The sequence below is a fragment of the Mastigoproctus giganteus genome, chromosome 6 (assembly GCF_048544385.1).
Source record: "Mastigoproctus giganteus isolate SK-2022 chromosome 6, ASM4854438v1, whole genome shotgun sequence".
NCBI classification, from domain to species: Eukaryota; Metazoa; Arthropoda; class Arachnida; order Uropygi; family Thelyphonidae; genus Mastigoproctus; species Mastigoproctus giganteus.
Window position 1 is genome coordinate 12,870,729 of NC_143580.1, and position 20,603 is coordinate 12,891,331.

At 37.2% G+C, this 20,603-nt stretch overlaps 1 protein-coding gene across 2 annotated transcripts in view; it reads right to left on the reverse strand.

Annotated features, from left to right (window-relative positions):
* Positions 1-7,749: 7,749 nt before the first annotated feature.
* Positions 7,750-20,603, reverse strand: part of LOC150083923 (centrosomal protein of 41 kDa-like) — a 61,775-nt gene continuing 48,921 nt past the window's right edge. Inside the window, exons 12-13 of one of the 2 annotated variants that reach the window (XR_016547043.1) lie at positions 16,876-17,163; positions 7,801-7,905 (exon numbers count right to left, since the gene is read on the reverse strand). Coding sequence is in view for 1 of the 2 variants with exons in the window: in XM_090374963.1 (XP_090231089.1) it covers positions 7,790-7,905 (116 nt within the window). In the remaining variant the exon portion in view is untranslated. Of the gene's footprint in view, positions 7,906-16,875; positions 17,164-20,603 lie in introns of both variants that reach the window. The other variant, XM_090374963.1, reaches the window with a different exon arrangement.

The following is a 20,603-nucleotide window of genomic DNA, read 5'->3' on the forward strand; positions in this document are numbered from 1 at the left end:
CTGAAAGGGGCGCCAAAAGAAAGATTAAATAATTGCCGTTTTTGATTTTAAAAAAATTAGTTTTTATTTTATTTTTGTCATTCATTTTTATTAAAACGTGTACCAGAAATGTATTTTAAATAAGTTATAATTTTTTTAATTAATTTTTTTTTTTTTAATATTTTAGGGGAAGACGCAATTTTGCCTCGGGTCTTGCCACGGTCCTGATGATGAGTTCTGAACATATTAAACTTAATAATGAACTCGCGTGCACGTGGGGACATATAGTGAGCAGTGCAATGGAATCATTAGTTCTTTCTTTTAAGGTAGGCAATTTGCAGTCGGTAGTTTTATTATTATTATTTATTTTATTTTTTTTCCGGAACAAAGGAGATGATTTTGCGAACGTGCAAATTGTTAATCAGAAAAAAATGCCTTATCAACTTAGACAACTGTTAACATCTTCCTGTGGTTCCATTAATATATTCCTGTGGCTCCATCTATGAAGTTAATGTTGAACTATTCTCGTTTGTACTACAAAACTGGCCCGTTCCATAAAATAAAACTATATGGAATTTTTAAATTTTAACAACTTTCTGCACATCTTCAATTTGAGACCACTTCCAGCCCGATCCGTTAAGCCTACACTGACTGTCGAAAAATACAGGGTCATCGAATTCATGATAGAAAAAATTGATTTGTTAAGATCTACAGGAATATCTCAAGTTTTACTCCATACCTTAGTATGTTTCAATATGAGCATTGTTCGTTGCTCGACAAACATCCAAGAGGTAGTCGATCTCTGTCCATCTGCGCTCAATCAATTCCGGCGTAACGGTTGCTATTGCAACTGTGATCCTCTCTCTTAAATGGTGCAGATCGCAAATCTTTTCTGCGTAGACGATGTTCTTTAGGTAGTCCCACAAGAAAAAGTCTAATGGTGTCAGGTCAGGACTTCTTGGTGGCCAAGGCACAGGTCCACTTCTTTCGATCCAACGATCAGCAAACCTGTCATTTAGGGCATTTGTACTTTACGACTGAAATGGGACGGTGCGCCATCTTGCTGAAAAATCACAGTAACTTCTTTCTCTCTTTCTTTATCTTCAACTTGAGGGGAAACAAAGCTGAAGCTGAAGTATATCAAAATAAATGTTGCCAGTTATTGTCCTTTCAGCAAACGCAAATGGGCCTAGCAAGCGATCGTGCATTAGTCAATACCACACATTTATTTTAGGAGTATCACGTACATACTGGTGAACTTCATTTGGTTGCCGTGACCCCCAAATTCTACAACTGTGACGATTAACACACCCATTTATGTGGAAGGTTGCTTCAATAACTTTGGTCACTGTCAATCGCATTTAACATGGCACTAGCAAATCCAGTATGTCTGGGACGGCCTTCAGGTTTCATTTCATGTTTCAGTTCAACTTATATGCATGCAGTCTCGCACAATCTGAATGGTGGTCTTTGGAATGCCAAGCTCCAGGCTGCGACGTGTGATGGATTTCTTCAGACTACAGAAGCGAGACTATCTCAAGCACTCCACATTCTCTTCAGACGTTGGTGGTCGGTCTGGAGATTTCTTAATGTCTACACTGCCAGTTTCCTTAAACTGATTAAACTAACGTACTGTTTTGTCTGTAAGTACGGCAGTAGTGGTTTCGCACTGTTATAGCAGATTTAAATTCAGCATACCACAACACACACTGCGCTTTCTGCTGCATGGTCACCATCTTAGTGACACTGACTGAGGCATTACACGTAGGAGTCATTCTGCGCACACTCACGGCACAGTCCAGGTCATTGTTGAGGTGTCAAATAAAACCTAGTGAGTGACCGGACTGTTTGCTGCTACGATCACAGCAATCGATCAAATATTTTCGAAGATAATTAAAAGGGAAATCACGGACGCCTTTTTCGATGACCCTGTACAGATGCTTCTATTATTGGTGCACATGCACCTTAACACAGAAGTTACCATAACACAGAACATGTATTTACTTGCGTCTTGACAACTCCTAGAAGTCCTTGAAACCTCCAGCACCTTGCTTTCAAGGCTGCTGCTCATTCCAACAATTTAACCCCATGCACTCACATCTGGTGAGTAAGGGCTTGGCACACCCAGGGTCCTGAGCTGGGCATTATCATTCTTCTCTTTCTTGGTGATTCCCTTCTACTTCTACTCTTGTTTTTTCTCTCTTTTTCTTTCTCGGGGAGGGGGGTAACATAAGGCTCAGGCTTCCTTGCACCATATGGCTGATAATAATAATAATGATAATAATAATCACTTTCACCTCTGTTTGCAGCTCTTAATCTATTATTGCTCTAAATTTTAGCCCTAAAATCTGTTATTTTAGAGGCAAAATTTAGAGAAAATCTCCATGAATTTGAATCTAGGATATGTTACCTCTGCAATGCAAGCAAATGACAGTTCTGTAATGATTTAGGGGTGCCATTTGTTGGGAAGGCCAATATGATAGTTGCTCTTCATGGGTGTGACTTCCCAAATGTACCTGAACATCTTATCTGATCACATGCATCCTATGATTACTTCCCTCTATGCCATCACTTGTGGGATAGCGGGATTAATGGTTAGTAATAACATTAACCTTCCAGGATGAAAACGTTACTATTGATCTCAAATATTCTCAAATGGTTTTAAGAACAGAAACATATCTTGCCCCCCCCCCCAGTGTCCTGACCAAATAACAACAGTTATCAAAGCTCACGTTATTAGCTGGTGTAGGCACTGGATTAATACTAAAAATGTTTCAGACAGGTTCTGAGGTAGAATACCCAGTAATTTAAAAGAAAGTGGAAAAAGAACTGTCCAATGAAGTCAATCATGAGTGCTTCATTACTCATTTCTTTCGATTAGCAGTCCATAAAGGTGGTTCAAAGGATGGTGGATAACTACAGACCAGTCAAGTGGTAGGGAAAATCAGAGGCAATGATCAAGAATGTAATACAGGTTCATCCAGAAAGGAATGGTTTAAAGGAAACAGCATGATTTTGTAAAGGGAACATCTTAAGTGGATAGCTGTTTTGACAGTAGTACTCATGACCTGGACACAAAAAAATATATCAACAAAAAATACATTATTTGGACTTCCATGAACGATTTGAATTGCTCCCACATGAGATTGCCATATACACCGATGAGCCAAACCATTATGACCACCTACCTAATATGATGTTGGTCCTTCCTGTGTAGCCAAAACAGCTCATACCTGGTGAAGCATGGAGGCTACAAGATTTCTAAATGTGGCTTGTGGTATCTGGTGCCAACATGTAACCAGCACAGCCTATAACTCCTGTAAGGTCCGTGGTTGAGGCGCTGCAGATCGGAGTTGTTGTTCTAACACAAACCACAGATGCTCGATGGCAATGATGTCTGGGGAATTTGGAACCCAGGGCAATACCTCGAAGTCTTTCTCATGTTCCGCGAACCAGTCTTGAACAATCCGGGCAGTGTGGCATAACGTATTATACTGCTGAAAGACAGCATCGCCGAAGGAGAAGACCGTTGCCACGAAAGGGTGTACCTGGTCAGCAATGATGTTTAGGTAGGTGGTAGACGTCAGAGTGCCCAGCACATAGATGACTGGACCCAGGTCATCCCAGCAGAACGTTGCCCAAAGCATGACACAGCTGCCACTGGCTTGTTTTCGTCCCACGGTGCATCCAGGCGTCATCACTTCCCCAGGTAAACGACGCACACATACCCGGCCGTCCACATGGTGCAACAGGAAACGTGATTCATCGGACCAGACAACCTTCTTCCAATCGCTCGAGGTCCAGTTTCGATGCTCGCATGCCCATTGCAGGTGCTGTCGCCAGTGAACCGTGGTTAGCTACATGGGCACTCGGAGCGTCTTGCGGCTACACAGCCTCATTTTCAGCAGGGTTCGATGTACTATGTTGACACATTACTCCCGTCACCATCATTCCAATTACTGGTGAGTTGCGCCACAGTCGCCCTTCTACCATCTGGGAGAGCCTTCGCTCACCTCGAGCATCGATGAGCCGTGGTAGTTAAACACCTCGCCGGCAGTTCGTGGGTTTTCCCTCCTCGGACCACTTTCAGTAGGTACTAACCATGGCTGACCGTGAGCAGCCCACCAGCTGTGACGTTTCGGATATGCTCTGACCCAGTCGTCTGGCCATTACAATTTAGCCTTTGACAAACTCGCTTAAGTCTGCTGCCTTTCCCATTTGAACAAGAGTAACACTAATTAACAGAGCTCAGTATCAGGTAATTTTTATAGCTTATCCCGACCCGCGCCGTAGTTCTAATGTTGCGAATTGATTTTCGGAAGTAATCCTAAAACAGCTCAAAGGGAAGGAAAAATTGTCGAAGTTAAACAAAAAAGGCACTTGGGGCAGATGGAATCTATCCAGTTATAATGAAGGAGGCAGCAAGGGAAGTAAGCAAACCATTAGCCATAATTATGAGAGCATCCTTAGAGTCAGGGGAGATCCCTCCAGACTGGAGATGTGCAAATGTATCCCCAATTAACAAAGGGGGCAATGCATTAGTAACTGAGGCCATATTGCTCCGGGATAAGCGGTGGTCATTCCCTAACCTTTCCGCTTCCTCCGTATTTGGTGGTTACGGGCTCGAACCTCGGTCTAATCAAGAAGCGTGTGCACGCACTGCTGCTCCTGCCCACCTGGCTACGGAGGCACCCACCGAGATGTCTTGAAAAAAATTTTTTTGATTAAAAGAAATGGAAAAAAAAATACTAACCAAGTTTACTTTTATTTTCACATAATTTATTTCGAATTTTACATTTAAGCAATTTTCAACGCAGTCCTCGAAAAAGAGAGAAAAGATAGGACATGTTTCATTTTTAATATAATTCGTGAATTATATTTTTAACTGTGTTTTATTTGTATTAAATTAAAGACGCATAACAATAAACATTATGTCAACCCCTAATACCAATATGAGTAAGAAAAGAACGATCGAAGAAGAATGCCTTAACTTTCAAGAGAAATGGGAGCTAGACTATTACTGCATCCAGAAAAAAGAGCAAAAAAAATAGTACGCTTAATACGTAGTAAATCTATTTGAGTCTGCAAAGAATACAATATCAGTAGACATTATGATACACAAATCATAATGGCAATTTTTATTGGTGGGTGTGATGTGAAGTAAATGAAGAGCTTTTAGAAATTATTCCTATGCACGATACAACCACTGGAGCTGATATTTTTGGTGCACTCGTGGAAATTCTGAATAAATATAAATTACCATCGAACGAGTTGGTTTGTTTTGCAACTGATGGCACACCTGTATTACTAAGGGCGTCGTTGCAAAACTAAAAGAAACGCCAACATGGTAATAATCATTTCGAACATTTTCATTGCATTATTCTTCCTTCTTGGTGATTCCCCTTCTACTTCTGACTCTCTCTCTCTCTCTCTCTCTCTCTCTCAGGGTAAATCAGAAATTTTTTTTTTGGCTGGTGCAGCATAAGCCTCAGCCTTCCTTGTACCATACAGCTAATAATAATAATAATAAATTAAGTTGTTAGATATGGAGTTCGATAGATTTTATGATTTCAAAAACTGTGAATTAGTTTCTTATTTACCCACAGATTGATTTCCAAAAATGTTATCTTTCGCTATCCCGAATACACTGGCTATGTTCCGGAGCACATACTTATACGAGCAACTGTTTTCTTCGATGAAAAATAACAAAACTCCAGAAAGGTCAAGAGTAACCAATCACCATCTATCGTCAATCTTAAAGATTACATCAGCTCAAGACAATCAACCAAATTTTGATCTCCTTTGTGGAAAACAATGCCAAGTGTCCTCTAAAAAATGCTATTTGTATTTTGTTTATTTTTTGAGAATTGAAGGCATGTGGCCCTCAGCCTAATGCAAAATAGCTTATATGGCCCGTGGTGCAAAACGAGTTTGACATGCCTAGTATAAGTCAATGGTCAGGCTGCAGGTCTGGAGGCTTCACTTAAGGATGTAGAGTTGCTAGAATGAGTACAGAGAAGGGAAACAAGATTGGTGAGAGGAACAAAGGGGGTGCACTTACAAAGAAGGGCTTAAGTTCTGCAAGTTGTAGCATCTGGGAATTAGGCACCTGCAGGTGATCTGATTGAGGCATATAAGGCCTTGAATGGTCTGAACTGGCTCAATGCTGACAGGATACTTCCGCTTGCTCAGATTAAGAACCTGAGGGGGCACAGATTCAAATTGAGGAAAGACAGTTGTAGAATAGATGTGCAGAAGTTTGCCTTTAGCCAGCAGATAGTTGATTTCTGGAACAGACTTCCATCTGTTGTTGTGGAAGTTGATAGCTTAAATAAATTTAAGGATAAACTAGACAATTATTTGTCTGATGGGTGAAATGGGAATCTTTCTTTTTTGGCTGATGCTGTATAAGCTTGCTTTCTTATATCATATGCTTCAACTAATTACACACTTTGAGGGGTTAAATCAAAAATAGAAGAAAACAGGAATTTGGGAGTCAATATATAGGGTAGATATGAAATTCTGTATGCAGCAGACAAGTGGCAAGGAAGACGCACATCCTCTTGATGATTAATTGAAGTTTGATGAGGCCATAATTCAATGTATAATTCTTATACAATAAAATTATATTGTTTATTTTAGGCATTGTAATAGGGTGTTAGGACCATCGGCAACCAAGGCCATGTTGTTCAGTATTTACTCTGTAAATTGTATGTTCTGTGGTTGATTTTCTATTTGCTGGATGAAAAACCGTGCTACTCTTACCCGACACCGACAACTCAGCCACACTGCGAAAAAGTCCCATAAGAGTTCCTCACGTCATTGACAAGACTCGAACTCAGGTCTTTTCCACCTGGTGTGGGGAGGACGGTAATTCTACCAACTGTGCTACTCATTATGGCAAAGGCAATTGTGAGACCACTCTTGAAATATTGTGTTAAAGTATGGACACACACAAAGGACTGAGTTTCTTGAAAGGGCCCAAAGGTGAGTAAGGCATCTAGTTGTAGAGTTTTAAAAGCATCAGCAACTAAGGCCATATTACTCTGTGTATACTTTCTGTAAATTGTGTTCTATTGTCGATTTTCTGTTTGCTGGACAAAAAACCCCCAAGTTCCTTGGAGGGAAAACCACGTTACCCTCGCATCAGACCAAATAACTCAGCTATGTTGTGAAAACAGCCCATAAAAATTCCACTTTTCATCAACAGAACTCAAACTCACGTCTTTTCCACCCAGTGTGAGGAGGACAGTGATTCTACCGACTGTGCTACCCACAAGAGCAAAGAATATAGTGAGATTGTCAAAAGGGCACCCATATGAGGAGACTGAATATTTAGGCTACAGAGCTTAGCAATTAGATAACTTAAGGAGCAAACTAAGAGGAAAGAATTTTAGCCCAGTCTAGGAAGTTTTCCTTTAGCCAGCAAATTGTCTTCATGAGCTGAAGCTGATGGCTTCGGTAAATTCAAATATGTAGAAGATTCCTATCACTTCCTAAGATCACAAGTACCCAACAGCAATGATTAACCTCTGCTCATCGACAAATTAAACTACTCTTGCGTTCCTTCCACACCAATATTTATTTAATGAGTAGATAAAATTAACAAAATTAATGGTGTAAAACCTTTTAATTCCATCAAAAAATAAAACTTTACAGATCTAAAATAATTTAAATTTAGTAAATGCTATTTACATCAATAAGTTAGACAAAAGTTTTACTATAAAATAAAAAAAAAAAGCACTACACTCTGAATATGCTGATATCTGTGCTTTCCACAACTGAGCATTTCACAAAAAATTGTACTAGATCACTTCCATGGTGGAGTTTTGGCAGTTCTACCTATATATGTCTTGGATTTATTTTGGGCAGATGAATTCTTCATATTTGTGGCACTCTTAAATGAAAATACTGAGGAACTTTGTCCTAGAAAGAAGAAAGATATACTGAACATTACATCTTAAAACTGCATTTATTATCTACAATTATAATAAATGGCTACAGTGCAAATTTGCCTGCATTAGGGGAGCAAAAAAAATTCTTGTTTATACTCCAGAATGGCCTTGTGATTTTGCCAGGATATAAAAAGGAATTTACAATAAATCGTGGATATAATTGTTAATTGTACTCAGCAGTCACATGGGCTTAGACCAGGGTCCACTCACAGTGTGCTACTGCACTCTCACTCCCGATCACTCAGTCATATCAGGCCTAAGTTATCTATTTATACTATTAGCAACTAGGGCAAAACCTTGAAAACCTCAACTGGAACATGGAAAAGTATGGCTTTGTAATTTAATAGCTCTTTGGTAAAGTACTAAACACATTTTTGTTGTAAATGGTCTCCTAAATATTACTTTTTAAATAAAAGTAATTCAAACCATCTAGAATATATATAAAAAAAGAAAGAAATCTTAGCAATGTAATTTTTACAAATGTAGACATTTATATTTACATCAATTCAAAATTCTTTTTTCCCTATTTTGAGCCCCTGAAGTTTTTCTTGTGCACTGTTGTACCAAAAAGATAAATTATTCAACTGAATAGGATAAGAATATAACAAAAAAAAACAAAAAAAACCAACAGAATATGGAATTGCAGACATGAAACCTAACAGAATCTTGCTCTTAATTTGTCTAATTCCAATTGCAACTGAAAAAAAGTTTTCAGATATTAACTGTCATTTAGCAGTCTTCCACAAGGAATTTATTATTTTTTCCCCCAGAGTAAACAGTTTTTAAGTTATCTTTATTAGTCTCAGAACTTAATTTTCTCCAATGATTATATAAAATTAGATAGAAATTTTCAGAAAGGTGACAGCTTCTTTCTATGCAATAAAATATAGCCCTTCACAAAAAGGAATTTGACCAAGGGCTTGTTAAGCATCCAAGGAGCAATAATTATTTTTCTGGTAACAAAGATACCTATCACAGAGGAGCACAAATAGTCATAAAAAGGAACTGAATTGAAGCCATAGTGAGGTGAAGCTAGTCTCTTCAAGAATAATCAGTAAGACTGCAAACCCAGGAACAGAAATAAAAGATTAAAATAATCTAGGTCTACATACACTGGATCAATCCCAGATGAGCAGAAACAGCTTGTGGTAGAACAATGTGTTTGCTGTTTCTGCTAACTGCAAACACATTGTTCTACCACAGACCCAATGCAAATGCACCTGGAAATCTCCACATGGCACTGACAAAAACTGGATAGACAATATCCTGGTCAGAAGACACTAGAAATCCTCAATGTTAAAAACACTGGAGAAAAAAAAAAAAAAAAAAAAGAAGGAAGATAGAGTCATATCATTAATTACTCTACCCAAAAAACAGATATGTGGAACAAACTGTAGAGAATAAGCTCCATCCGAATCAGTGAGTGCCTCTGATTTGAGGATAAAATTAGCACCGGAAAATGGCCAAACAAGTATTAGAGAGTTCATAAAAATAATAAGAAATGAATGGATAACACTTGAGATAATGAAAATATGAGAGGAAATGAGGAAGGCCAAAATTAAACTAGCAGGAGTGAGTTCAGCAGAAAACAGAATAGAATACAAACAACTTAAAAGTAATATACAGAAAATGTAAATAAAGAAGCTAAAACTAACTGGCCAGACAAGCTGGATGAATGCAATGAAGCTAACCACTGCTGATATACCAAATAAATAAATATAAAATAATATAAAAAATAACAGAATATATAAAACAAACATGTTTAAGTAAGACTAAATGCAACTAGGCATAATATTTTTAAGAGTTATAATTATCTATATAATATCGAGGCTTAGAGGGGAACAGGCATTTTGTATTATCAGATACTCAGTCAAAAACACTGATGGATCCAACATCTTTCTATTTCAGGAGATTTAGGAGAAGTCCAGTTGGCCTTCCTCCCTAAAATCCACTCATGCACACCTTCTCAATGGTAAGCCCTGTTTCACTTAGGTGGCAACACACGTGTAGAGTGGTTCTCTTCAAGACGGCTGGTCAGCGTGAAGAGGAAAAGACCAAACCCTCCAGCACATGACAGCATGACAAAAGAAATGGCCCTCAGTTCCCATCAGCTTTCACTCTCCCTCTTATGGCAGCGAGAGGATCAGAGTGGAAGCAGAGGAGCTAAGCATCTCTAGGTACGACCAGGCTGCCATGCACAGAAACTGAACTTGGCCTGTTACAACATAAGATTGCTCATCAGTGAAGATAGGATATTAGAGCTGGAAAAGTAATTAAAAAAATGTGAATTGGAATATCATTGGCGTTGCTGAAACAAGAAAAAGAAATGAATCACTTATAAGTTTATCAAGTGGAAATCTGCTGTACACCAATGGAAATAGTGAAAGGAATTTTGAATTTTGGAATTCAAAAGTACATCACCAAGGGTGTCAAGACTCAGGATTTCTAAGAGATACAAGCTAAAGGTTAAAATGATTTATGCACCAACATCTAGCCATGATGATGAAGATGTTGAAGAAATGTACACTGAAATTGAGTATTCTAGATGAGCAGAAAACCCACTACACTGTCATTATGGGGGACTTTAATATTAAGGTTGGAAAGAGAGACAAAACAGTGCAGAAAGGGGAACTATAGGAAATTTTGGAATTGGTGAAAGAAATGAAAGAGGTGAAGGACTTGTGGAATTTGCAGAATCTCGAGGAATGTCAGTAATGAACACTTTTTTCAAGAAAAGGGTGAAGAGAAAGTGGACATTGAAGAGCCCAAATGGATTAACAACTAATGAAATCGATTTCATCCTCATTAACAGATGATATATCGTGAATGATGTTACTGTCCTGAACAAGGTAAATGTTGGAAATGAACACAGAATGGTAAGATGCACACTTGATATAGATGTAAGAAAAGAAAGGAAAAAACTGACTCAAGTAAATAATATGAAGGTCTCTGAGATAACAGAAGAGGAGAAAAAGCAGTACGTACTGGAACATAAGAACAAGTTTGAGCTTCTGCAGACTGTTCAGGACCAACATATTGATGAGGAATACTACAACTTTCTGAAAGTGATAAAGCCCAAGAAACCTATAGGTAAAAAGAAATCCAAAGAAGAAAAAATTAGTCAAGAACTTGTCATGATGAACCAAAGATGACAAATGAAGAGCAAGATAAACATTGACAAGGACAAAATTGAGTATACTGAGTTATGCAAAGCCATTAGAAAGAGACTCAGAGAGGACATAAGAAGATTTAACACAAGAAAAGTAGAACAAGCATTAAGGGAAAACAAAGGACTTAAATCAGCAGCTATGAGCAATAATACAGAAAGACAAATGATACTGAAACTGAAGAATAGCGATGGCGTACTTATAAAAAGCAGAGAAAGCATAATTCAAATAGCAGAAGACTACTATAGTGAATTATACAAGGAGCAAGGAAATGATGCCAGCAGTGGGGAAGATGGGTCACAAATTAGTAACACACACGATATACCCAATATCCTTCCTGATGAGGAAGAACATGCGTTGAAGAAAATGAAGAATCAGAAAGCTGGCTTTAGGACAAGATTCTAGCTATGGATAACCTTCGTGTAATATCACAGCTAATGGAGAAAGCAAATGAATATAAAACACAATTATGCCTGGCATTTGTGGATTATGAAAAGGCATTTGACTCCATACAGCATAAGGCAATGTTTCGGGCACTGGAAAGACAAGGCATAAGTAACCCATATATTATGATTTTGAAGAAAATATATGAGAATGCTACTTCCTTTATTACACTACACAAAGACAGTAGCAAATTTAAAATTGAGAAAGGAGTTCGACAAGGAGACAATATCTTCGAAGTTGTTTACTGCTGCCCTAGAGAAAGCTTTCAGAAGATTAGACTGGTCGCAGAAAGGGGCCAATGTGAATGGAGGGTACCTAAACCATTTATGATTTGCAGATGCAAATCATAAATGGTTTAGGCAAATCATAAATCCCAAATTCTTTGGGATTGTGGCCATAAACCACGATCCCAAAGAATTAGAGGAAAACCTTAATCAGTTATGCAGAGTTAACAAGGATTTCCGACTAAAGATGAATATGGCTAAAACAAATGTAATGATGAACAAGTATTTCACAGAAAGGGATATAATGATTGAAGGAGCAGTAATTGAAAAGGTGGATTCATATACTTATCTAGGACAAGTCATTAGCTGTAATAATGATAAATGGCTGGAAGTCAAGAGAAGAATAAATTTTGGATGGATAGCATTCAGGAAATATAGTCACATACTGAGGAGCAACATCCCAGTTTGTCTGAAATGTAAAATTATGAACCAATGTTTACTCCCTACCACACATGTGTATGTGGCTGACACGGCTTCTCAAGAAATAAAGTAACCAGCGTATGTGGCCACGTTGGCCACATATATCCGACATAAAAAAAGATTTTTTTTTTTTATATATATTTTAAGCGAAAAAACGACAACACTGACATCAAAATATTTATTTTAGAATTACTAATCAAATTATTTCCTAAATATTTTTTGGCCCCTGGGGAATTTTTTATTAAATTAACTTGGCAGTCAACGTGTTAAAGGTGGTGGTTAGCTGTTGGGTAAAATGTATGTGCTAAAATAACCACCGGTGATTCGGCAAACTCACTAATCCGGCACCCCACAGGTCCCAACGCTGCCGGATTAGTGATGGTTGACCTGTAATTTGTATATGCAATTTATAACAGACTGCAATAAGAAAGCAGTTTTGAAATTTGGATTTTTATTTTTAGTAAAGGATAAGAATTAAGGAAGAAAAGCTGTCCAACTTGAGCATACAAAAATTGAAAATTAATAAATTTTCTGGAATTATAATCTATAAGTTGATAAAAATTAATAAAGTCATACATAAACAGATGTCGAGAGGACCCCTTACTGCATTAAAAAAAATCCCTAATAACATGCTTATTTATTTTTTCATGATTTTTTCTTAAAATTCTGATTTGGTTTTTAAGTTTCACTCTCATTCAGATTGGACAATCATGTTGAAATAAGAATAAATAAATATTTAAAAAGTTATGTATTTAGTGTTCATTTTTATAAAATGAAACGAACTCCACAGGACCCACGCCCACAAAAACTTCATAACAGTAGCCCACAGGCATTTGGAAAATTCACTGTGGATGCACATTCTGAGAACTAACCACAGGAGCCCATGCATCATGGAACTCAGTTGCAAAAAAAAAAAAGTTAAGCATCAGATTGTACATAGCTATAAAAGGAAAACAAAAGTTTACATAAATGTCATAACTTTACACTGATGAGCCAAAATATCATGTCCACCTACCTAATACGATGTTGATTCTCCACGTGCAGCCAAAACAGCTTGTAAATGGCGAGGCATGGATGCTACAAGATTTTGAAATGTGTCTTGTGGTATCTGGTACCGACCACTTACGTAATACGATGTTGGTCCTTCACGTGCAGCCAAAACAGCTCGTACATGGTGAGGCATGGATGCTACAAGATTTCTAAATGTGTCTTGTGGTATCTGGTACCAACACTTAACCAGCAGATCCTTTAACTCCTGTAAAGTCCGTGGCTGAGATGCCGCAGATCGGAGTTGCTGTTCCAACACAAACCACAGATGTTCAATGGGATTGATGTCTGAAGAATTTGGAGGTCAGGGCAATACCTGGAAGTCCTCGTGTTCTGGGAACCAGTCTCGAACAATCTGGGTGGTGTGGCATTGGCACATTATCTTGCTGAAAGACACCACCGCCAGATGGGAAGACCGTTGCCATTAAAGGGTGTACCTGGTCAGCAATGATATTTAGGTAGGTGGTAGACGTCAGAGTGCCCGGCACATGGATGACTGAACTCAGGGTATCCCAGCAGAACATCGCCCAAAGCATGACACCGCCGCCACCACCACCACCGGCTTGTTTTCGTCCCATAGTGCATCCAGGTGCCATCGTTTCCCCAGGTAAATGACACACATGTACCTGGCTATCCACATGGTGCAGCAGGAAACGTGATTCATCGGACCACACGACCTTCTTCCAATCACTCGAGGTCCAGTTTCAATGCTTGTGTGCCCATTGTAGGCGCTGTCGCCGGTGAACTGTAGTCTCATTTTCAGCAGGGTTCAATGTATTGTGTGTTGTGACACATTACTCCCGTCAACAGCATTCCAATTAACGGCGAGTTGTGCCAGTCACCCTTCTGTTGCCACATGCCATCCAGGAGAGCCTTCGCTCACCTCAAGCATTGAGGTGGGCGAAGGCTCTCCTCGGACCACTTTCGATAGGTACTAACCATGGCTGACCATGAGCACCCCACCAGCCATCCCATTTCAGATATGCTCTGATCCAGTTGTTTGGCCATTACAATTTGGACTTTGTAAAAAACTCGCTTAAGTCTGCTGCCTTTCCCATCTGAAGAATAAGAGCAAACTGATTAACGGAGATCAGTATCAGGTGTTTTTTATAGCGTGTCCCAAGCCGTGCATGAGCCGTAGTTCAGCTGCAGTTGCTTTGGTGTGAGTTCAATGTGAGTTGTCCTGTTTAATACCCTTGAACAGCGGCATCATGAGATATTTTTGTGCCCTATGCAAATCAAGCATTTGGCGCTCTTTTAAACAATCCACATGATCTCAAAGTGCCCCTACCCAAATGGCGCCCTAGGTATTTGCATGGATGCCTACCATACCATGACGGCAGTGCCCTTGAATAAGCACATAATAACAAAGAAGAATTCTCAGTGAGAATTTTTCTTTGGGAGATGTGCCATCACTCATTTGAGAATAAATACGTACAGTCATCTTTTGCATCAAAATAAAAAAAATAAAAAAATAGCAAAAACTGTACATAAAACTTTCTGCATATTTTACTAGGGGAAAATATTGAATTCAACGTCTATCAATAACACAAATTTTTGGTAACATAAAATAAGCTACAGGTGACCTCTGCTTAACGCTGCTAATTCATTCCGGAAAAACAGAGCACTAAGTAAATCCGCGATAAGCGAGTGCCGCACTCCCATAAGGTAACATATGTATTTGTGAGTTGCGGCCGGTGCTATGGGATATTTCCTAATCAATAATAAATGGTAGTGAAAAGATGCACAAATGTCAGTAAAAATATTTAATATTCAAATATTTGTACATATAAAATATTCTGCATTACATACGTATATAATTATGTGGTAACTACTTACGTATCAAAAGTAAACTTAAAATTCCAATTAAAATAATGAATTTAATTGATGAATTTAATCATGAAAAATGTGTCGATTTTTGGTTAAACTTTGGCCCTCTTCCAAATAAACTAAAAGGGGTATTAATTTTAAATCCCCCGCAGCGTTTACCACCCAACAATATAGTCAACCGATCCTTCGTCGCTTTGAAACCTGGCATGTTTTTTCTTCTTTCAATATGAAACTTCTTTTAGGCATTCGTTTCCACAAAAGTCCTGCTTCATCTATGTTAAAAACTTGTTGAGAAGTATAACACATAATACCCCTCTTCAATAATTTTAACAAGTTCTTTTTTGAAAGTTTCGGCTCCTTGATCTGCACTAGTGGCTTCTCCCTGGATTTTAAATCTATTCAAACAGCCCTTACCAGTTTTAAATGGGTCCACATTTTTTTTTTTTTTTTTTTTTTAGGCGAGTTTTCTTCAGATCATCATATTGGCTAATAATCTCTTTTTCTCTCTCTTTTTTTTTTTCTTTCTTTTTAAATTTAACTTAACTGAATTCTGCATTGGAATATTATCTTCAATAAAATTAGTTAAAGTCTTTCCATTTCAATCCTAATAGCCGGCCTAGTCCTAGTTGCTTGCAGTGGAACAGCTATCTTTCCTGCTGCTAAAATTAATTATTTACTTTTTTATAATTGTTCTTACAGTTAAAGTGCAAGTCCTAAATTATGGCACACATCCGCTTGTCGTTGACTGGAATCGATTCGCTTCAAAACGTCTAATTTAAGTTTCAAATTCAGTCTTTTTCTTACAGTTATAGTCTTCATACCACGCCCAGACGTTGTTGCTTTTTCATTCTTATTGGCCATTATTAGCTCTTCGAAAATGTAACTGCGTTGGTTGCATTATCATACAATGTTCAAGTAAACTGTCCGTTACGCACGATGTCTAATACTGTACTGAGTGATGACTAGACTTCAGATAAATGCCTATAACACAAATATTACATGCAATATACTTGATAATTTTTTAAAATGTTGATTTCGGAACTACGTAACAAGTCACTGTACTGCAGTTAAATTAGCGTGCAAGAAAATTTCACTGAGCGTGGGAAAATTTCTCAAATCGTCGTGAGAAACGTTTTAATGCTGTTTTGCTATTCATTTTCAAGCTTATCGACTCCATCAAATGAAACGATTTTGTTAAATATGCCAAAAGTGCAATCTGTAAAAGGGCGTTATAGTGATCTGTGACAGCGTTATAGTCAGATACGGGTTATAATATAAGAACAGCGTTATAGCGAACCGCATTATAACGGGAGCCTGCTGTACTTTCAACTAAAACTGCTATTCCATCATGAATATGACAAGCAAAATCTAAATTTGGTCAACTATGGATACCTGAAAGGAAGAAAAACTTAAAAACAGTGCAGAAATATTAAACAGGGCATGCAATTTATATTTATAAAAAGAGCCCAAATAATTATTCATGATTAAAGTCTAAACTTAACTGAGAATTAAAGCAGAGCACTTTCTTATTTATTAAAATATAAATTATAATAATTGTCTAGTAAAGAATAATACTTTTAAACCTTTTCAATATCTACATCTACTTCATTAAGTTAAAAGTTTAAAATACAAAGCAGCCCAAATATTACTGAATTACAAGCCAACAGAAGGATGCAAAATGTTTGCTGAAAAACATGCAAAGTTATTAATAGAATTAATCCTGTGAATCACATTAGTAAAGTAACGTACCACAAAAGTTATTCTATGGTGCTGTCTGGCTCAAGAGCCTGGTTTCTAACTGGACGGATCACCAAATGTTGTCATCTAGGACATGAGTTTGGTGCATACGAAGAACTTGAATAGAGTGCATAAATATCATGCAAATTTCTGAAGAATGAATAACTATTTTTTTAATTTTATTTTCAGTAAAGGATAAGAATTAAGGAAGAAAAGACTAAATCACTACAAAGGGTAAACAGCAGATTTAGGAAGAAGAATTTTTCCCAAGCACAGCCTATAGCTGATGGTGAGCAGAACCTGTATTATATAAAAAGAAACAATCATATGTTTTTTGTCAATTTTAAACAAAAAATATGATAAAATGCACTGTGAATGACAAAGTTTATATTTAAAGTTGCTCACATATCCAATTCTGGTCAATTAAATTATAATCACAAAAATCACAATTACCTGCATTTATAAAGTACTAATGATTAGGCATCCTCAGTCCTTTATTTGCAATATTTTATTGAACACACAATGGAAATAAGTAAAGAAATTACCTTCTTAGGCTATGCCCAAGATATAATTGTTATTTTGCTTTTGATTCTCTGTATGTTAGTTAGCACTCAATGAATTTGCTTAATATCATTATGCATATGATATTAATACATTATTTCCTTTGCTTATTTTCATGGTATCGTAATTTATACAGAAGATAAGCATATATCTTCTATAAAAATTAAGTCAACTAATTTGTCTTGTATTACTGAGATAGACCATTCCTCCTGCAATAAAATTTCAGTTGACATGTCAATATTTCTTGCCACACTCCAAACAAGTTACTTTTTAAAATTATTCATTCACACACTGTAATGTGAAAACCATTATATATGGACTTCTTTCAAAAGACTGAAAGATGGAGATTGCCAAAATCATGCTTGAATGGTTGGAGGACTAGCAAGACCTTTTAATGAACATTATTTGATCAGATGAAGCCATTTTTAATATTGAAAGATTAACAGACATGGGCCAGTAACGGGGTCTGCTGATTCACTGGAAATAGTGAAGAGAAGCCAATATATCAAAGCCATCCCAAAATGACAATATGGTATGGAGTGACATATTTTACAGAATTTTCAGCTTATTATTATTATTATTATTATTTGGTTTTTTTTAGGAGCATTAGCAACTAAGGCCATATTGCTCCGGGGATGTGCGGTGGTCATTCCCTGACCTTTCCGCAACCTCCATATTTGGTGGTGACGGGCTCGAACCCCGGTCTAATCAAGAAGCGTGTGCTACACACTGGTGCTCCTTCCCACCTGGCTACGGAGGCGCCTGAATTTTCAGCCTATACATTAAGACACAAAGACAAAAAGATACCCTGTCGTGCTGAAAAGTCCATTTCATGAAGAGTCATGCATAGGAAATGATCTTTTTATTCAGGATGATGATCCAATAGGCTTCAGTATTCCCATGCAAAACTCACTTAACAATGATTTCCCTAAATGACAACCAACAGTATGGTCTGCAAGAATCACATCTATGAATTTTTTTGAGATTAGCCAAAGACAAAGTTTACCAGAAAAAGCTAAGAACTATTGATGATGAAACTGTAAGAAATTATCCGGAAAGCAACTGGAAGTATTTTACATCCAGTGAAATTTCCCAGTTACTGTAATTGTATTGGTCGGAGACACTGTTATCAAACTTATCATTTGCTGTATTCACAAGATTTTCTGTTTGAACAGAAATTCCTCCACTCGCGCTATCCCACCTCATGGTGGGATAGCGCGAGTGGAGGAGCACATTCTGGAGGGCACTACCATAAAACAATTTGCAGTCCCTGGTTTATTGGGCTTTTCTGTTAAATTATAAATGGGTAGCAAACTTGATCTTATTGCATTTGCAATAATACTGATAGCTGGAATTCTGTGGGTTTTTATGTAATGGTGAGATGTTTCCCCTTCCTCTTCAATCATATAAAAAACATAAATTTTCAGAATCTCCTCTTTTGTGCTTGCCATGCTTGTCGCTATTGGTTGCTCATCTTTTTTACTGTTTTAAATTTTACAATAAAAAAAAATGTCAGTGAACAGAAATATCAATCAAACAAACTTCATGTCTTGTCAAGGTAAAGTGCTACATTTACTGTAATATTTATTTATTTGAAATTTAAGATGTTTAAACCTGTGTTAGCAATATTACTGGATTTAACTTTTTTTTTATTGTGTTACTTACTTACCTGACTTCATTTTTTTCCCTTTTTTTTTTTGAGTGCTCTGCCCATAAGTCCTGTTGTTTTTAATGCATGAAATACCATAACGCAGAGGTTTTCAGGAACACATGTACTGAGTTATAGCAGAACTGATTGTATATATAAAAAAGAATGCCAACTTCCACATCAGATGGAAGTTTGGTCCAACAACAATTAACCCAGTGGCTTTCAACCTGGGTGCCACATAATTTGGCATTAAGTTACTTAAACTTTTTTAATTTATGTCACAGTTTACGAAGCTTAAAAAATAGAAATGAAGAGAAGATTGAAATTTTATTTATGTTTTTTATATGATTGAAGATTTCATGGAAAGGGAAATGCATTTCATCATAATAATGTGAAAACCCAGAGAATTCCAGCTATCGATATTATCGCAAATGCAATTAGATTGAGTTTGCTACCCGTTTATAATTAGATGCACTAACATAAAAGCCCAATAAACTGGCAAGTGCAAATTGTTTTTATTGTTTTATGGTCGTAACCTCCAGAAATGTGCTTTAGTAAATGAGAGCATGTGAGCTCGCGTAGCGTTTCCAACCTAACAAAAGAATCAACTTTTCAGCAAGCAGAAGTTAATATAGAGTGGTAGGGTAAGCAGACAGCAGAAGTAGCACGGTGAAAAAGAAGAAAAACTGATCAGCTGATATACCTGTACTGTAATGACCCGTGCAAACAAATTTCAGTTAGTGTAACACCCTTGATAGTTAGACGGACAAGTTTGTTATTAAGAAAAGAAGACATGAAGATGATTGTCGTGAAGGCAAAAAAGCAGACAAACATCAAGATGATTATGGTAAAGACGAAAAAGAAGAAAAAGGTGGAGGTTCCAGTAAAGAAGGAATAATTATAACTGTTCTCACTTTGAGCAAGTCTGCTGCGAAGGTGAGGAAGAAAAATCGTCAGTATTTGGACAGTTATATGGAATGGATTTACTTGGTGTGGGGATAAAGATAGTCCTAGCCTAAAATGTGTTATTTGTGGCGACATATTGTCTAAAGAAGCAATGGTACCTAGTAAATTAAAGAAAACATTTAACCCAAAACCATAGCCATCTGGCTAACAAGCCTAGAGTGTACAAATAAATACAGAAAACAGGATAAAACTTTTCTGAGAGACTTTTGAATAACCAAAGAAAACAGCCAAAGTTTAGATCAGTTAATTGCTAAAAATATGAAGCCTCACACAGAAGCAGAGACACATCCTCCTGCTTGCAATGCTATAGTAAGGGCACTTTTTGGAAGCGAAGCAGAAAATGAAATTAAAAATATTCCTCTTTCCGATAATACCATTAGCAGACGGAGTAGTGATATGTCGGCAGACATAGAAGAAAGTGTATGTGCCACTTTGGAATTAAAACATAAAGAAGTATCTATCGAAGAATTCTGGATAGAGATGAAGAATGAATATCCTCATATTGCAAAAAAAGCTGTGGTAATTCTGTTGCAATTTTCAACATCTTACTTATGTGAGTTAGGAT